This window comes from Neofelis nebulosa, chromosome 18 (genome assembly GCF_028018385.1).
Source record: "Neofelis nebulosa isolate mNeoNeb1 chromosome 18, mNeoNeb1.pri, whole genome shotgun sequence".
NCBI lineage: Eukaryota > Metazoa > Chordata > Mammalia > Carnivora > Felidae > Neofelis > Neofelis nebulosa.
The window spans coordinates 26,029,328-26,044,095 of NC_080799.1; the positions used below are offsets into that span (position 1 = coordinate 26,029,328).

Consider the following 14,768-nt stretch of genomic DNA (forward strand, 5'->3'; position numbering starts at 1 on the left):
TTGGCAACGTTCAGAAGTACAGATGCTTAAATTTGAATTTCTCATCATTTTTATGTGTCATGAAATATTATTGGATATTATTTAACTTTTTCAACTACTTAAAAATGTACAACACATTCTTAGTTTGTGGGTTGTACAAAAATAGTAAAAGGGCTGAATTTGGCCCATGGGCTATAGTTTGCCAACCCCTGAGATATAGTTAAGTATCATGGTAGATATATACTACTGTGTTTTTGGCTTCCAGAATTTTAGAGACAAAGCATGAGGATATATACCCTGTCTATTGAAGAGTGTCAAATGAGTGGAGTGTAAGTGTGTAACTTTTATTTTAGCTTTCAACTGTGTTATATCTAATCTCTTATTTCCTTAATGATATTTTGGGCAGGTGTCAAAACTTTCCAGTCACTTGTGCCTGTTAAAACTTCCAGATTGCAATGCTCTATCCATGTTTGTCCCTCTTAAAAATATTTTTTTAACATTTATTCATTTTTGAGACAGAGAGAGACAGTGCGTCAGTGGGGGAGGGGCAGAGAGAGAGGGAGACACAGAATCCGAAGCAGGCTCCAGGCTTGGAGTTGTCAGTAGACAGCCTGATACGGGGCTTGAACCCACAAACCATGAGATCATGACCTGAGCTGAAGTCCGACGCTTAACCCACTGAGCCACCCAGGCGTCCCTCGTCCCTCTTTTAGCTTCTAGCACCTTCAGTATGCTGTGGCTGGGAGCAGAAAGAAAAGAAGGCCAAAGTGTTACTTCACTCAACTTGGTGAATGTGTAAACCTTTACTATTTGTTGTTACTGCTTCGCCAGCTAACACTGACGATCAGGGTTCTCTGCGTGGCGGGGACCTACGTGTTGTCTGTCTTGTGGAGACACATGCATTGGTTACTGGAGGCCTTCCCACTGCAACTTCCCTCTCTGATGTGGGGTATCTGAGTCTGATCCAGTCTCTTCCCTCCCACTTGGCTTCTGACACTGGAAACTCATGGCTCCACGCTGCTGGACCAACAGTTGAGTCATACAGTACCCTGTGACCACTTTCGAAAGGACTTCTTCCCTTTGGATGGACTCAGCTCTGGGCCAAGGTGCATGGTTTGGGGAATGCAGCAGGAGATGACTCTCAGTCCTTGCTGCACCCCCAGGCCCAGCAGCCCTGTGCAGGGCAACATCTTTGTGAACATCATGTAGCTCTAACCAGGGTCTGCTTGCCTAATGGGTGGCTCTCTTGGGTGGGATACTGACCAAATGGCTCACGCTCAGCTATTCACCAGTTCCACACAACCCACTGAACCTCCCCATTCCAAAAAGGCTGCCCCAGTGTCATTCCCTTTCTCAGCCTGGTGTCTCCCCCAACTTCCCTGCCCAAATAGGCACACAAGCAATGTCCAAACCAGGAATGTGATGCCAGTCTCTCTTTTTTCCAGGCACCCTCAATCTTTATAAAAGATTCTTCTTGGAGCCACAGGTGACTCACTGAAGAACCACAAGTATTTAGGAGAAAGGAGGTGGCATAAGAAAGCTAGCTTATCGTTTGTCTTTGCACGTGGGTATTATCTTTACAGGATGAATTAAGGACTACTGGTCAACATATTATTTAGAGGTATGAAGGAATAAAGGAACCATAAGAAGCATAAAAATACAAATAGTTGAAAATGCTTGCTACTGTGTTTCTTCATTTTACAGGTGTGGAAACTCATGATCAGAGGTTAAGCATCTTCCCAGGTGTTGCAGGCAATAAACGGCAGGATCCAGGTAAGAACCCAAGTCTACCTGATCTCAAGCCCCTTGCTGTTGTCCCATGTTCTCTGTGGTCAGAGAACAGTGCATAAATGATTAAAGGCCCATTTGCTCCTACAGTGAAAAAGTGGGCTTTGGCAGGGTCGTGTGGATGGAGGAAAAAAGAAAAACAACATTGGAGTTTTGTGGGCTTCTCTTTAGCCTCAGCAACACTGGTGTCACTGGGGGGGGGGCACTTCCACATGTCAGAGTATAACTTTTAAATAGTTAGAAACATAATTTTCCTAAAATATACAATGAGCTCATGTCAAGTTTTATTCAACTCCTCAATGAGAGAACTGGCAGAATGACAAAGCTAGTTCAAAGGGGGATGTTATATATATTTTTCAGGGAAAAATTCTGAAGTAAGATTGTCAAGTTAGGAAACTGATTCATGTTCTAGAGAAAGGGCAATAAATCTACAACATTTGGGGTTATGTCTTCTAATGAACAGAAATCATTTGCACCTCTAATGAGCAAATTAATTTGCATCTTTCCACGTTTCTACAAGTAAACATCTAACTATACCACTGACCCTGAATCTGTAATGAAACTTAAGTCAAACAAAATTACATTCCCCTAGAGGATCCGATGACCCCTTCGGTAAGATTGTTAGAAACTGCTCTAAGAGAACACTCAAAGGATACAGTCATCTTTTTGTGGGTTTTTTTTTTCTTGTTTTATTTTTTTTTTGATGGATACCAGTAAGCCCACTAGTCACCATGCTAATAACCTACACTGGTTACCCAACCTTGGAACTCGGATCACTTGCCTTTTTTTCTAATCCAGAAAATAAAATGTCAAGTGATGAAGCAAACAGAATTACTTTCAAATCATCTACTTCCTTGAATGAGTAGGATGGCAGGGGGGCTGGTTTGAGGTAGAAGGAAGAGGAGTCAGTCCTTTTCACCAATGATAGAACTTAGGAATAAGATTCAGAATATTTAATCACCGGTAAGACACGAGACCAGTCAGAATAGATGCTTCCGTAGGGCTGGGGCAGGATCATGATGGACCCTGCTGGGCTGGGTCTTAACCCTTTACTGGACAAATCTCATAGATGTCTGGGAGGTTCCAGGATAGGCTAGGGTAGCTACAGTGGTGGTGGAAGGGGGAGGGTTGATGGGGGACTTGGGCCAGATGCTGTTTACCAAGAAGTAGGAAAGTATTTCAACATTTTAACAAGCAATATGGCCATACAGACATGTTCTAGTTGAATGTTATCATGCTCACACCTCAACCTCTGCCACCTCCCCAATCCTGACTGGCCCTACAAACACAGGCATAGTTACTCACCCCCATCCTGCCTTAAAGCTCCAGTCCACTTCTCTCCTCTATTTGCCTCTTGGGCTTTAGGGACAAAGAAGAAGCATGCAGGGAAAGGAACAGGAAAGGTCAAGAGTAAGGAAGAGAGAGCATTCTGTACCCACGTCTCAGGGAAGGTGCTGCATCAGATCTAGGAGAGGAGGAGCAGAAGTGACTGGTTGGTACTGTTCCCAAGCTCTAGAGATAGACCAGGGCTCCCAACAGCCAAGGATCCCTGTCCTTATATTCTATTGGAGGGAGCTAGGAAATATGAAAAGTATGAGTTACCATATGCGAGAGCACCCAGCACAGAGCTTGGCACATGGGAAATACTCAACAAACGTTACACCCTTCTCTCATCCCTGTCCTCAATCACATCTTTGCAGCTTCCCCGAAGGCTTCTGAACACATAAATAAAGCTGCAACCCCATCTGGCTGAAAAAGTCAACCATCTGGAGATTTGGAAATATAGGGGAACTTCTAATGACTGGCTAATTTTTTTTTTTCAGTTTTTCAGCCAGATGTTTGATGTCATTCAGGCCCATCTGTAGCAGAAATAGCATTTTGTTGAAACTCTTTTCTGTCATTTTAAGTTCCTTGTCCTAAAAGCTAAGTGGGCTTTATTTTCTTTGTAAGCATTTTTTTCAATGAATTGAAAAAGTGATCACTGACTAATGGAGAACAATTCAGGAATAAAATATGAAAATATCAGAAATTTAGATTAAAAAGGACTTTTAGATAATTTCCAGGGCTCAAAACTGGCAGCCTATGGATCAAATTCAACAATAAGGTAAGTTTGGCTTGGCAGGCACTGCATTAAAAATTGTTTCCCACATTTTATTTACTTAAAAATTTTTTTTCAGTGTTTGTTTATTTTTGAGAGAGAGACAGAGAGACAGAGACAGAGACAGAGACAGAGTTATGAGTGGGGAGGGGCAGAGAGAGAGGGAGACACAGAATCTGAAGCAGGCCCTATCTAGGCTTGGAACTGTCAGCACAGAGCCCAATGTGGTGGGGCTTGAACTCGTGAACCACAAGGTCATGACTTGAGCTGAAGTTGGATACTTAACCAACTGATCCACCCAGGAGCCCCTAGTTGCCCACATTTTAAAAATCAAGAGATCTTACAACTGGCTTTTTAATATTTGGAATATTGGGATGAATTTGGTACACATCGGCCCAGAGTAAAAATCAACTCAAGTCCCATAGTAATTGTCCCTTAGATGGGGGATTCTTCTCTCTGGTTTGCCTCAGTCCCCACCACTCTCTGTTGCCCCACCCTGAGACCACATTTCAGTTACTATAGATCTTCTCAAATGCAATTACTTCCCCCTCCCCCACCATAGAATTAAGAGGACAGCGAAATCCTTGTTCCAAATGTAAATTGGAACAGGTAAATGTTATATTACCTGCTTCGTCTGCATGGACATTTGGATTTGTTACTCCCTAATCTTACCTGGGGCTTTCATTTCAGACTTGGATAAACTGAGGCTCAAGGGAGGAAAATAACATGTACAATTCACAGAACTGTTAGCGACAGAAATGTGATGTGTCCTCGGGGTTCCTTGCTACCAGGCCAGTGGTCTTTCCATTATGTAAATATATCACTTTGACTGTGTCTCAGACTTCAAGAGGTCTTAATGAGAGAATCATGCATTGAACGTGTTCTCATTCAAATGCACATGCTGCCATTGAAAACACGCAGCAAGTTGGGGCCCTACTTTGTGAATGCCTTGCGTGCTTTCCAGATAATGAGTCAGGCATTCGTTCTGCTTTCTGAGTGTGGGTGTCTCTACATAGGTCGATTGTTTTTTTTTTTTTTCTCATTCAAAACGTGTCCTTTGCTGTCTCTGAGTGTGCGCCTGTCTGATGTCTCCTGCACTCCTGCAGATGCTGCACAGGCATGCTGAGTGTTCCGGGACCTGACACTTCTGAGTGGAAAAACCCATGTGTCTGGGCATTCTCACGAGCTAATGTTTGTAGCAGTAGCAACCTATCCACTGGAGCATGAATTAATGTTCTCTAGCAAATGCTCTGAGAAGAAACATGGCTAAGGCGAAGTAGGACCTGCTGGGTTTAGGTATATAACCTCAGGCAAGTCATATAATTTGTCTAGGCCTCAGTTTCTTCACCTATAAAGTGAGGATAGTACGGGTGCCTGGGTTGGCTCAGTCGGTTAGGCATCCGCCTCTTGGTTTCGGTTCAGGTCATGATCTCACGGTTGTGAGATCAAGCCCCACATCGGGCTCTGTGCTATCAGCACGGAGCCCGCTTGGGATTTTCTCTCTCCCTCTCTCTCTGTCCCTCCCCACTCTCTCTCCCTCTCAAAATAGATAAATAAACTTTAAAAAATGAGGACAATAACAATACCTACATCAATGAGCTCCTTTAAAGAGGAAAAAGTTAATTTTTCAAAATTTTGAGAACAGTGCTAGCATATAGTAAGTACTAAATATAAATGACATTCTGGTGAGTTATAGAAGTGAAAACTGGAAACATCCCTTCTCTCACTTGAGTGATGTGATCCTTCTTAACTCATGTAATCATTGCCAGGCCCGTTGTAAATAGTCAATACTTGTTGCTTTTAACATCATAATGACTTAGAGGAGTTTCAGAAAATTTAGATTCCAGTGATCCACTACAGACCTATGGAAGCAGAGAATCTACTTGTGAGGCCTCATAATCTTTTTTTTTTTTTTTTTAAGCTGCCCATGTAATCCTGATGATTTAGCCAAGTTTGGAAACATTGATGTAGTTTCATTATTCTTGAATATCTTTGGTGGTGAAGAACTCATACCTCTTAAAGCTCCCCATTCCACACTGCATAGTTATTTATATTGAGGTAACACCTATTTTCCTCTAGCTCTTACTTCTACCCTCTGGAGGCCACAGAGAACATTTCAAATCTCCTTTCCATATGACAACTCTTCAGATATTTGCAGACAGCTGTCATGTCCCTCCCAAGCATTCTCTTTTGGACAAAATAGTCACATTCTCTCATGGTTCTTAAAAAAGTGTGGATGAACTGACTCTTCTAATTTGATATTAGGGAAAACTGAGCTACAAGACCTCCAGTTATCCTTTGACGCTAAAAGACCAGAAAAATGAGGATGTCGAGACTCTGGGAGACAAGGGATCCTGAATGAGAGATGGGTATGCAGCTTTATTCCACAGGATGAATGCTGCCTACTGCATGTGTCTTCCCATGCAGGAGATCAGAGGTTCCTGAAAATTCCTTGAACATTTGCTATATTCATGCACAAAGAAAAATCTTGGCTTCAGATTTTCAGCCAGGTCCATCTAGGTGGTAGTTCTACAGGTGTACACATAGCTAATAATTCACTGTGATTCATTCAAGTTCATGCATCTTACTGTATTTAATACTTCAAAAATGTAAAAAAAAAATGTGTAGCTGGGTCAAGTTGCATGAAGACTGCAACGAATTTTCTCCAAAGAATTCACCTAAAAACATATCTTAGATTCATCTAGTTCCATCTTGATTCAAATTCTCACTTCTCCCACTAAGCCCACAGAATGCCTGGGTGGGATTCCAATTCCTTGTGCAAACTGTGGGTGTAGGACATGATGTTGGAGAAAAGAGAAACCATCAGTTGAGAAATTCTGAGCAAGGATTCAGGGATTTTAGGCCCTAACAGGGGAAGCCAAAATTGGTGTTTAATTCTGCATTCCAAGGTTAGTTCTAAGAGGCAGAAGAATCAGAAATAACTGAAGCATGGTCTACATATGTACCTTGTTTGACTCAGATTTTTTATGCCATCCTAGAACCATGTATACATCAAAACATCCACCAAATCACAACTTTACAAAAGATAATTCTTTGTTGTCAATATAGGAAAGGGAACTATGGAACTTCCCTAAGGTAAATGACTTCACCATATCTGATCACCAATGATCACAAACTTTAGATTTTTGTCAATGTTTGGGAAATAATTATTCTAAAATTTCCATCAGTGCCCTGGATAAAATAAGAGCTTTGGATAGTGCTAATTCATGACCACCTATTCCAAACTAATCATTTCCCAGATTAATAATTGAGGGTTGGAGTAGGTAAATGTCTTAGCCAAGGTCACATGCATAGTTTGCAGCATTACCCAGGTCTTCTGGCTTCAAGTACAATGATCTTTGTTGCATTTAAAGTAGTCTTTTCCTACCTGGGATTCCCACCAGTTGCAAATTTGTGTTGGAAACAGAATCAATGGTAGTAGTGCTACAGTCAGGAGAGCAGTTGTTCAGAGTGTGAGGACATGGGAAGAAGGCCAGGGAATGATGCAATATTACACTAGCAAGTGATGTCATAGCATGATTTCCTAAGAGATTTACATAAATGCAAGTTCTCAAAAAGCCCTGACAAATGCCAACCAGTGGGAATGCAGGCATGGAGAACCAATGGCAAACAAGGGAGGGGAACATACAGGAAACCCAGATTTCCTTGCTCATCACTGTGACAAGCTTCACAGATTCCTCAGAAGCCTGAGAAAATTCCCTTTTGCCCCTCTAATCCAGTGCCTTCCCTCAGGCACATAAGCTCCACAGAGCTTTGATTTTCTTCTCTATTTTCCTATTTGCTACCACTGACATTCAGGCATTTCCCAGTGATGCTGAGAGTGACTCCTCATGTAGTGAAAGTGAGTTTAATCATCAGTCAGGCTACCCAAGAGCTTGACATTCTAAAAATTGGTCTGTCCTCTTCGTTATAATTTGGAGCAAAAATCTTCAATTTTTTAAATTAGAAGCTGTGATTTTTGGAGAATCAATCTTATACAAATGTAATGAGAATATATTTGTTGAGTTTGGAGATGACTTAAGAAAGAAAACAGATGGATAACAAATACTAACACTTCAGTTTTGTTTTGATCCCAAACAGTGAAACATCTATTAGTAAGGAAGTTTTGTTAAAATGTGTGTGTGCATGTGCGTGTGTAAGGGTTCACATATGTTAAGTCTCGTTGGCAATGCAAGTTCGTGAAAATATCTACTTAGACCAAACTCATAAGAAACTGATAAGACTATGTTATAAATAAGGAAATAGCTCAGAGTGTGCCAGCCTAGGTCACAGTTTCTCCCTCTCTCTCTCTCCCTTTCCCTCCTTCCAATCCTCCCTCCCTTTCGCCCTCCCTTCCCCTCTCTCTTCCTTCCTCCTTCTCCCTCTCCCTCCTCCACTGAAAGGCAGTTTAAACAGAGCCAAAGACCCCATCTCAAGCCACAGATCAAAGCAGTTCACAATATGCTTAGGAATTTTAGATTTGAAGACTTTGCTCAACTGCAGAAGCTGCCTAGAGTGCCACAAAATCGCATCTCACGAAGCTTAAACCATAAACAATCAACAAGATCCAACCCCTTCATCCCACTCAGCATTCGTCTTGCTGGAAACAGTCTGGACATCTGCACCTTCTCAGCAATAATTCAAACTATTCCTCTTTCCCCATCACTCCATCTCCCCCAACACCTGCTGGAATATCAGAATATCAGAAACTGCATTATTTGGGGCCACTGAGAGGAATTTGTAAATACCTTCTAGGCAGCAGGTCCTCCACAGCCCCGAATGGGTCATTACTTCTTCATTCTTCCTGCTGGTTTCATTATCACTTGTAGATTTAGTCCTGCACACACCTCTGGAATATAACCAGTAGTCCGTGCCCACTGCAATGGTCATTAAACTAAAAGCTGCGAAGGCTCCCACGGTGGTGATCAACATCTGGATACCTCTGTCACACATCCTCATAATTCTTCATGGTACTCTGGATGGCTGGGGGTTGGAGGGGTAGGTTCAATGCCAGAGGGGAAAATCACTCTGCAGCTGGGTAACCTAGGGCAGGCTCTTCCAAAAATTCGGGTCTCCTTTTGTCACCATCCACAGAGACTTTAGGAAACCTGGGATCTCCTGTCTGGAGCTCTCTCCGGTTCCCTGGGTCGCCTATGGCCCTTGGAAGGGTGCAGGCTCCAGGGGGTTGGTCCACATCACTGCTGCCTTCTGAGGATCCCTGGGTTCCTTTCATTCCTCAGGAGCTTGGTAAAGATGAGGGTCCGTGCAGGGCATGGCTCCGGAGCCTGGAGCTGCCAGCTTGGTTTGAGATGCGCCTGGCTCCTCACAGCCCCGGGAGACTCAAGGCAAAGAAATCCAGAGAGGTCTATGTGTGTGTGTGTGCGTGCGTGCGTGTGTGTGCGAGCGCGTGTGCTGGGGGTGAAGGCGGATGGCAAAAAATAGCACTGCTGGGAGGCGAGTCGCTGAGAAGAGTGTTCATTGCTTCCCCAGCCTCCCAGGAAAGCTCTCCGCCTGCTCCTGACACCCCCGCTCAAACTGGAGAAAAGACAGAGTCCTGGGGCGGGGGCCGGCCGGTTTCATCGGAGGGCAAAGGTCTGCCGTGCTGAAGGGACAGCTCCCGCCTGTTGCCCCGCCTCCGCCTCCCTAACGCCCAGGCTTTAGGTCCGTGGTGCTGAAGGGACAGCTCCCTGGCAGCCGCTGCTGTTGCACCCCCTGCCTTTCCAGCGTCGGGGCTAGATTGCTGGGGTGCCGGAGGGTCAGTCCTCCCTCCCGCCGCCCTTCCCCAGTCCCTTTCCAGGCCAGCCAGCCGGCTCGGCTCTGCCTGGTCAATCCCACGCTCCGCGCAAAGTTTCCGGAGCCCAGGGCAGTCAGCGCCCCGGCTCGTCGGCGCTGCAGCACACCCTGTTCCTCCGTTCCCGGAAGGGTTAAGAAAAGGGGAAGGGGAAAGAAGCCCGCAGCGCACTCTGGCGCTCTCTCAGCTCCCACCCAGCGCGGCGTTTTCCCCCCACCAATGAGCCAGGCAAGTTTGCCTTTTGCTGCGGGCGCCGCTGGAGCCCATTGGGGAAGACCGAGTCTTCTTAAAGGGACCGGCAACTCCCGGCGACAGATCTATGTCTTACTCGGGAGGGTAAAAAGTGTGGTCACAGGCACATCTGTGTATAGTCTGTCTCAATTTGGCTCCCCAGAAAACAAACCAATATGTCTACCCTCCTTTCTCTGGAGCTCTCGTTTACACCGGAGACAACGTGCTCAGATCAGACCCGGAACTGTTCATATACATATGATCATGTATTCCTAAAAGACAGAAGGAACTGAACGTATATAGACTCTGTTGTACGCATATCACAGATTTGGGGCGATGGGGTGTGAGATATTGGTCTTTGATCTCATACTTTAACATCTTTACGTCTGTGGTGGTGGGGGTTGATGGATTCAAGGTGGGATAGTCAATAAAAATGTCAAATTCTTTCCAAAAGTCCCTGGAATGTTCATTTGTTTACATTTTTGTCTAAGTTAGACCATGAAGCAGGTGAAGTTAGGTCTGCTTTCCTTGTTAGTCCAAAGTGCAAATGCCATTGCACACTTGAAAGCTAGTGAGAGTCTCCCTTTAAAATAGTGTTGCAAATGATCAGCATTTGACCAGCTTTCTATTACTATGTATTCTGGCATACACATGAACACAGAGTTGACTAATGACAGTCCACAGAAATGCCTTTATTATTATTATTATTATTATTATTATTATTATTATTATTTTCCTATGGCATGACGGGAGGCTGGGTGTTTGGAACTGAGGCTGCTTGGGTTGTTTCTGCAGTTTCTGAGATGTGACCACTACCAACTGTCATGTTTGAGTATTATTAAACTGGACAAAAATATAATGGAAGGTAATCACAAACACATATAGTCTCCTGGTGCCAAGTCAGGCTCTCTGCCTGAGAGCATCTATACAGATGACTGAGTAGCAGTAATGTATTGAAGAGTTCTCAGATGTAATCACAACTTCTTGGTTACTTTGCTACATTGGGGGGGGGCAGTTTAAGGTCACTTGAAGACTTGATTCTTGGTGTTAGATAAACATACCTGTGCATACATGGATTTGAATATAAGGTCATGGTGTGATTGTGTTTAAATGTTAACCTGTGCTGTGTTCAATTTAGTTATGAGTTCTGAATGCCTGGGAATTTGTGGCAGAAGAAAAGAATTGCATATATGCAAATATATACATGTACCTGTAGACACTGTTGTGGGCCATGTGAATATGTTTGCTATAAATACATAGCTGTGTGGATGGGTGGGCACGCATGCTTGTGTATAGGCATAGCATATGTTTGTGCACCTATATGTATTTAATTCCATATGCATATGTCATGGTTCACAAATACTGTTTTATGGGCAGGAAGTAGAAATATGAAAAATCTGCCACATAACCAAAATGAAAAAGATAAACTTGGGCCCACAACCATAGCTAGCTTTACTCCCAAAGAATGTAAGAGACAACAGAGGAAGGTCTCCAAGGCCTTCTATAAGTGACTTAATTTTTTTCTTAAAAAAAAAATTTGCTTCTTATTACAATGTTCTGCTTTGGCTTTTTTTTTTTTTTTTCTTTTTCAAGGAAAAAGCTATCTGTAACTTGGAGATGAAGTTGCTAATGAGATGTTATTAGATGAGTGAAATTTTCCTTCCCTCCTCTCAGAAAATTAAATAATATAAAATAATTGAAAAATGACCATAATAGCCATTCCAGGATCTGTTTCTTTCTTCCTTTAGTCCAGTAAGGGTAAGAAAGGTCTTTTCCCAGAGCAGGGCCATGTAGATGGGAGGTCAGTGACTTTGGGCTTAAGGAGAGTATGCTCTAGTCACTCCATTCACCAGACCTGCAGTAAAATGAGAGCAGCTTCAGCTAAGGTGATTGTGCCCAGGAGGTCCAGCAGAAGGAATTGGGTATCCAAGTAGGATACTGTGGAATAGCGAGGGGAGAGTCAGGAGCTCAGGCAGATGAAAGTGATAATTGTAGATCAGGATACTGTAGACAGTAGGAAGGAAAGAAAGGGGCATGTGTTATAAGATGGAGCTTTATACTGAACCTTTGGCCTGATGAAGCAGGATCACCCTTTGCAACTTCTGCCCAGGGCCAAAGCTGATCACAGATTGTGGGAAGTCCTGAACCTGCATTTGAAGCAAGTAAGAACACGTGCCTGGAGTGGGAGTGTGGAGGTAGGGGGGCCATCAGTTAGTTCCCCGTGATGATTCCCCACTTACTAGGGGGTGACCTCATCCTTTCATTCAATTGAATGTGTAGGCGGTATATACATGGGAGCGTAGAATCAGCTTCTAAGCTTAGATTTAATTGCTTATTTCTACCACTAGAGGGCTCTTTCACCAGATCAATCTGGGACCCAAGAGATTCAAAGCACTATCACATCTGAGGAGCCAAGATGGCAGAACAGCATGGAAGGTTTTTTTTGTGTGTGTCTCGCATCCATGAAATACAACCAGATCAACACCTAGAAAACCGATCTGAGGATTAACACAACAATCTCCACAACCTGAACCACAGAACTCAGCAGGTACATGGCGCAGAGAGGTGAACTGGGGTAGAGAGAAGCCGCAGAGGGCAGGGAGCTGGTGGAGAGAGGATGGAGCCGGTGAAGAGTATGGGAAAAGCACTCCCCAGTAGCAGCTGGAGAGAAAGTGGAAAAGTAGAAACAGCTGCAGGGACCGAACTAAAAAGGAGAAAGGAGAAAGGAGAGGGTTTAAATTTCATTAAGACTATAAACAGGGGGAGCGCAGAGTCTGAAACGCCGCAGCTCTATACCTGGCGGTGCTCTGGTGAGAAGGGCGAATCCCCAGGAGCAGAGTGGGGTCCGGTGTTCTTCAGGCCACACAGGAGAGGTGGTTCCCCTGCTGGGAGGACATCTGGTAGAGGCTGTGTGGGTCCCCCCCAAAGCAAGGCTCCAGTGGCCCTGGGAGAACGACCACTTTCGTTGGTGCTGGAACAAAGTCCCTGGGGGTGAAGCCTGGTGCCAGATGCGTGTTGTGATTGGCCATAGACCCTGAAACGCTGCTGCTACACTGTCGCGCAAACTTTTTCTGGGGCGGGCTGGCACCCGGTCGCAGTCTCCGGCCTGCGGCAGCAGCACAGTCTTGCGAACATTCCTGAGTGTGGCCGGCATCCGGCCATTGCTTGGTGAGACCCTCCACAGAGGGGCAGAACAGGTCGATGCCGCAGTCCCTCAGAAGTGAGGGGTCGGGAAACACAGCCGCATCTGCCTGGGTCTTGGTCACGGACGGTCTAAAAGCGGATGGAAGCCGAAGACAAAGGATAGATGTGCGATTGCTGATCCGCGAGAACAGAATTCTGATACTAGAGACCTGGCGGCTGGCTGACGCCATTTTCACTGCCCCTGCGCATGTGCGTACACCCCTACAAGCGCCACAGTCATCCACCCCAGTAAGCTAAGCAGCGCCATCTAGTGGAGAATGGAGCCATTACACTAAGCCCCATCCAAATGGGCCAACATCGCTCTTCAGGAACACAACTCTCTGCCTGCTTAGTTTACGGACAATAAAGCGCTTCACAGTTTGACTTCTAGGGAAAAACGAAGTAATTTCAATCATATTTCAGTCTGTTTGCTGGTCCATCTATTAAATTTTCTTTTTTTCTTTTTTCTCTTTTTCATTTCTTTTTCTTGAATACAGAAAGAAAAATTACTTGAATTTTCAATTTTTATTAAAATACTTTTCTTCAATTTTTTTCTACTATACTTTTTACTTTTGTGTAAATTTTTTCAAATTCTATTTTACTTCCATCATTTCATTTTATTCTACTTCAGTCTATTCATTTTTTCAAATTTTCAAACAATTTCCTTTTTTTCTTTCTTTCTTTCCCCCATTTCTCTAATCTATCAAGCTCCTTTCAACACCCAGACCAAAAGGCACCTAGAATCTGACATCATTTATTTCATTAGTGTGTGTGTATGTTGTTTTTAAATTTTTAAATTTTAATTTTTTTAACCTCATTAATTCCTTTTATCCCTTCAAAATGACAAAATGAAGGAATTCACCACAAAAGAAAGAGCAGGAAGAAATGACAGCCAGGGACTTAACCAACACAGATACAAGCAAGATATCTGAACCATAATTTAGAATCATGATAATAATAATACTAGCTGGAGTTGAAAATACATTAGAATCCCTTTCTGTGGAGATAAAAGAAGTGAAAGTTAGTCAGGATGAAATAAAAAATGCTAGAACTGAGCTGCAACCTCAAATGGATGCCACGGAGGCAAGGATGGATGAGGCAGAGCAGAGATCAGTGATATAGAGGACAAACTTATGGAGAATAAAGAAGCAGAAAAAAGAGGGAGATTAAGGGGAAAGAGCATGATTTAAGAATTAGAGAAATCAGTGACTCATTAAAAAGGAACAACATCAGAATCATAGGGGTCCCAGAAGATGAAGAGAAATAGGGGTAGAAGGGTTATGTGAACAAATCAGAGTGGGAAACTCTCCCAACCTGGGGAAAGACACAGACATCAAAATCCAGGAAGCAGAGAGGATTCCCATTAGATTCAACAAGAGCCAACCATCAACAAGGCATATTATAGTCAAATTCACAAAATACTCCAGGTAAGGAAAGAATCATGAAAGCAGCAAGGGAAAAAAAGTCCTTAGCCTACAAGGGAAGACAGATGAGGTTTGCAGAAGACCTATCCACAGAAACTTGGCAAGCCAGAAAGGAGTGGCAGGATATATTCAATGTGCTGAGTAAAAAAAAAAAATGCAGTCAAGAATTCCTTGTCCAGCAAGGCTGTCATTCAAAATATAAGGAGAGACTAAAAGTTTCCCAACAAAAATTAAAGGACTTTTGACCCCTAAACCAGCCCTGCAAGAAATTTTA

The 14,768-nt window shown here is 43.6% G+C and overlaps 1 protein-coding gene across 3 annotated transcripts in view; it reads right to left on the reverse strand.

The window, feature by feature from the left end:
• CACNG3 (calcium voltage-gated channel auxiliary subunit gamma 3) overlaps positions 1-13,388 on the reverse strand; it is an 88,408-nt gene extending 75,020 nt beyond the window's left edge. The window contains exon 1 of one of the 3 annotated variants that reach the window (XM_058710179.1): positions 12,684-13,388. In XM_058710179.1, coding sequence (XP_058566162.1) covers positions 12,684-13,041 — 358 coding nt within the window. In that variant the 5' untranslated portion in view covers positions 13,042-13,388. Of the gene's footprint in view, positions 1-8,613; positions 9,848-12,683 lie in introns of those variants that run through there. The other 2 variants (XM_058710180.1, XM_058710181.1) reach the window with 2 other exon arrangements.
• Between the last annotated feature and the right edge of the window lie 1,380 nt (positions 13,389-14,768).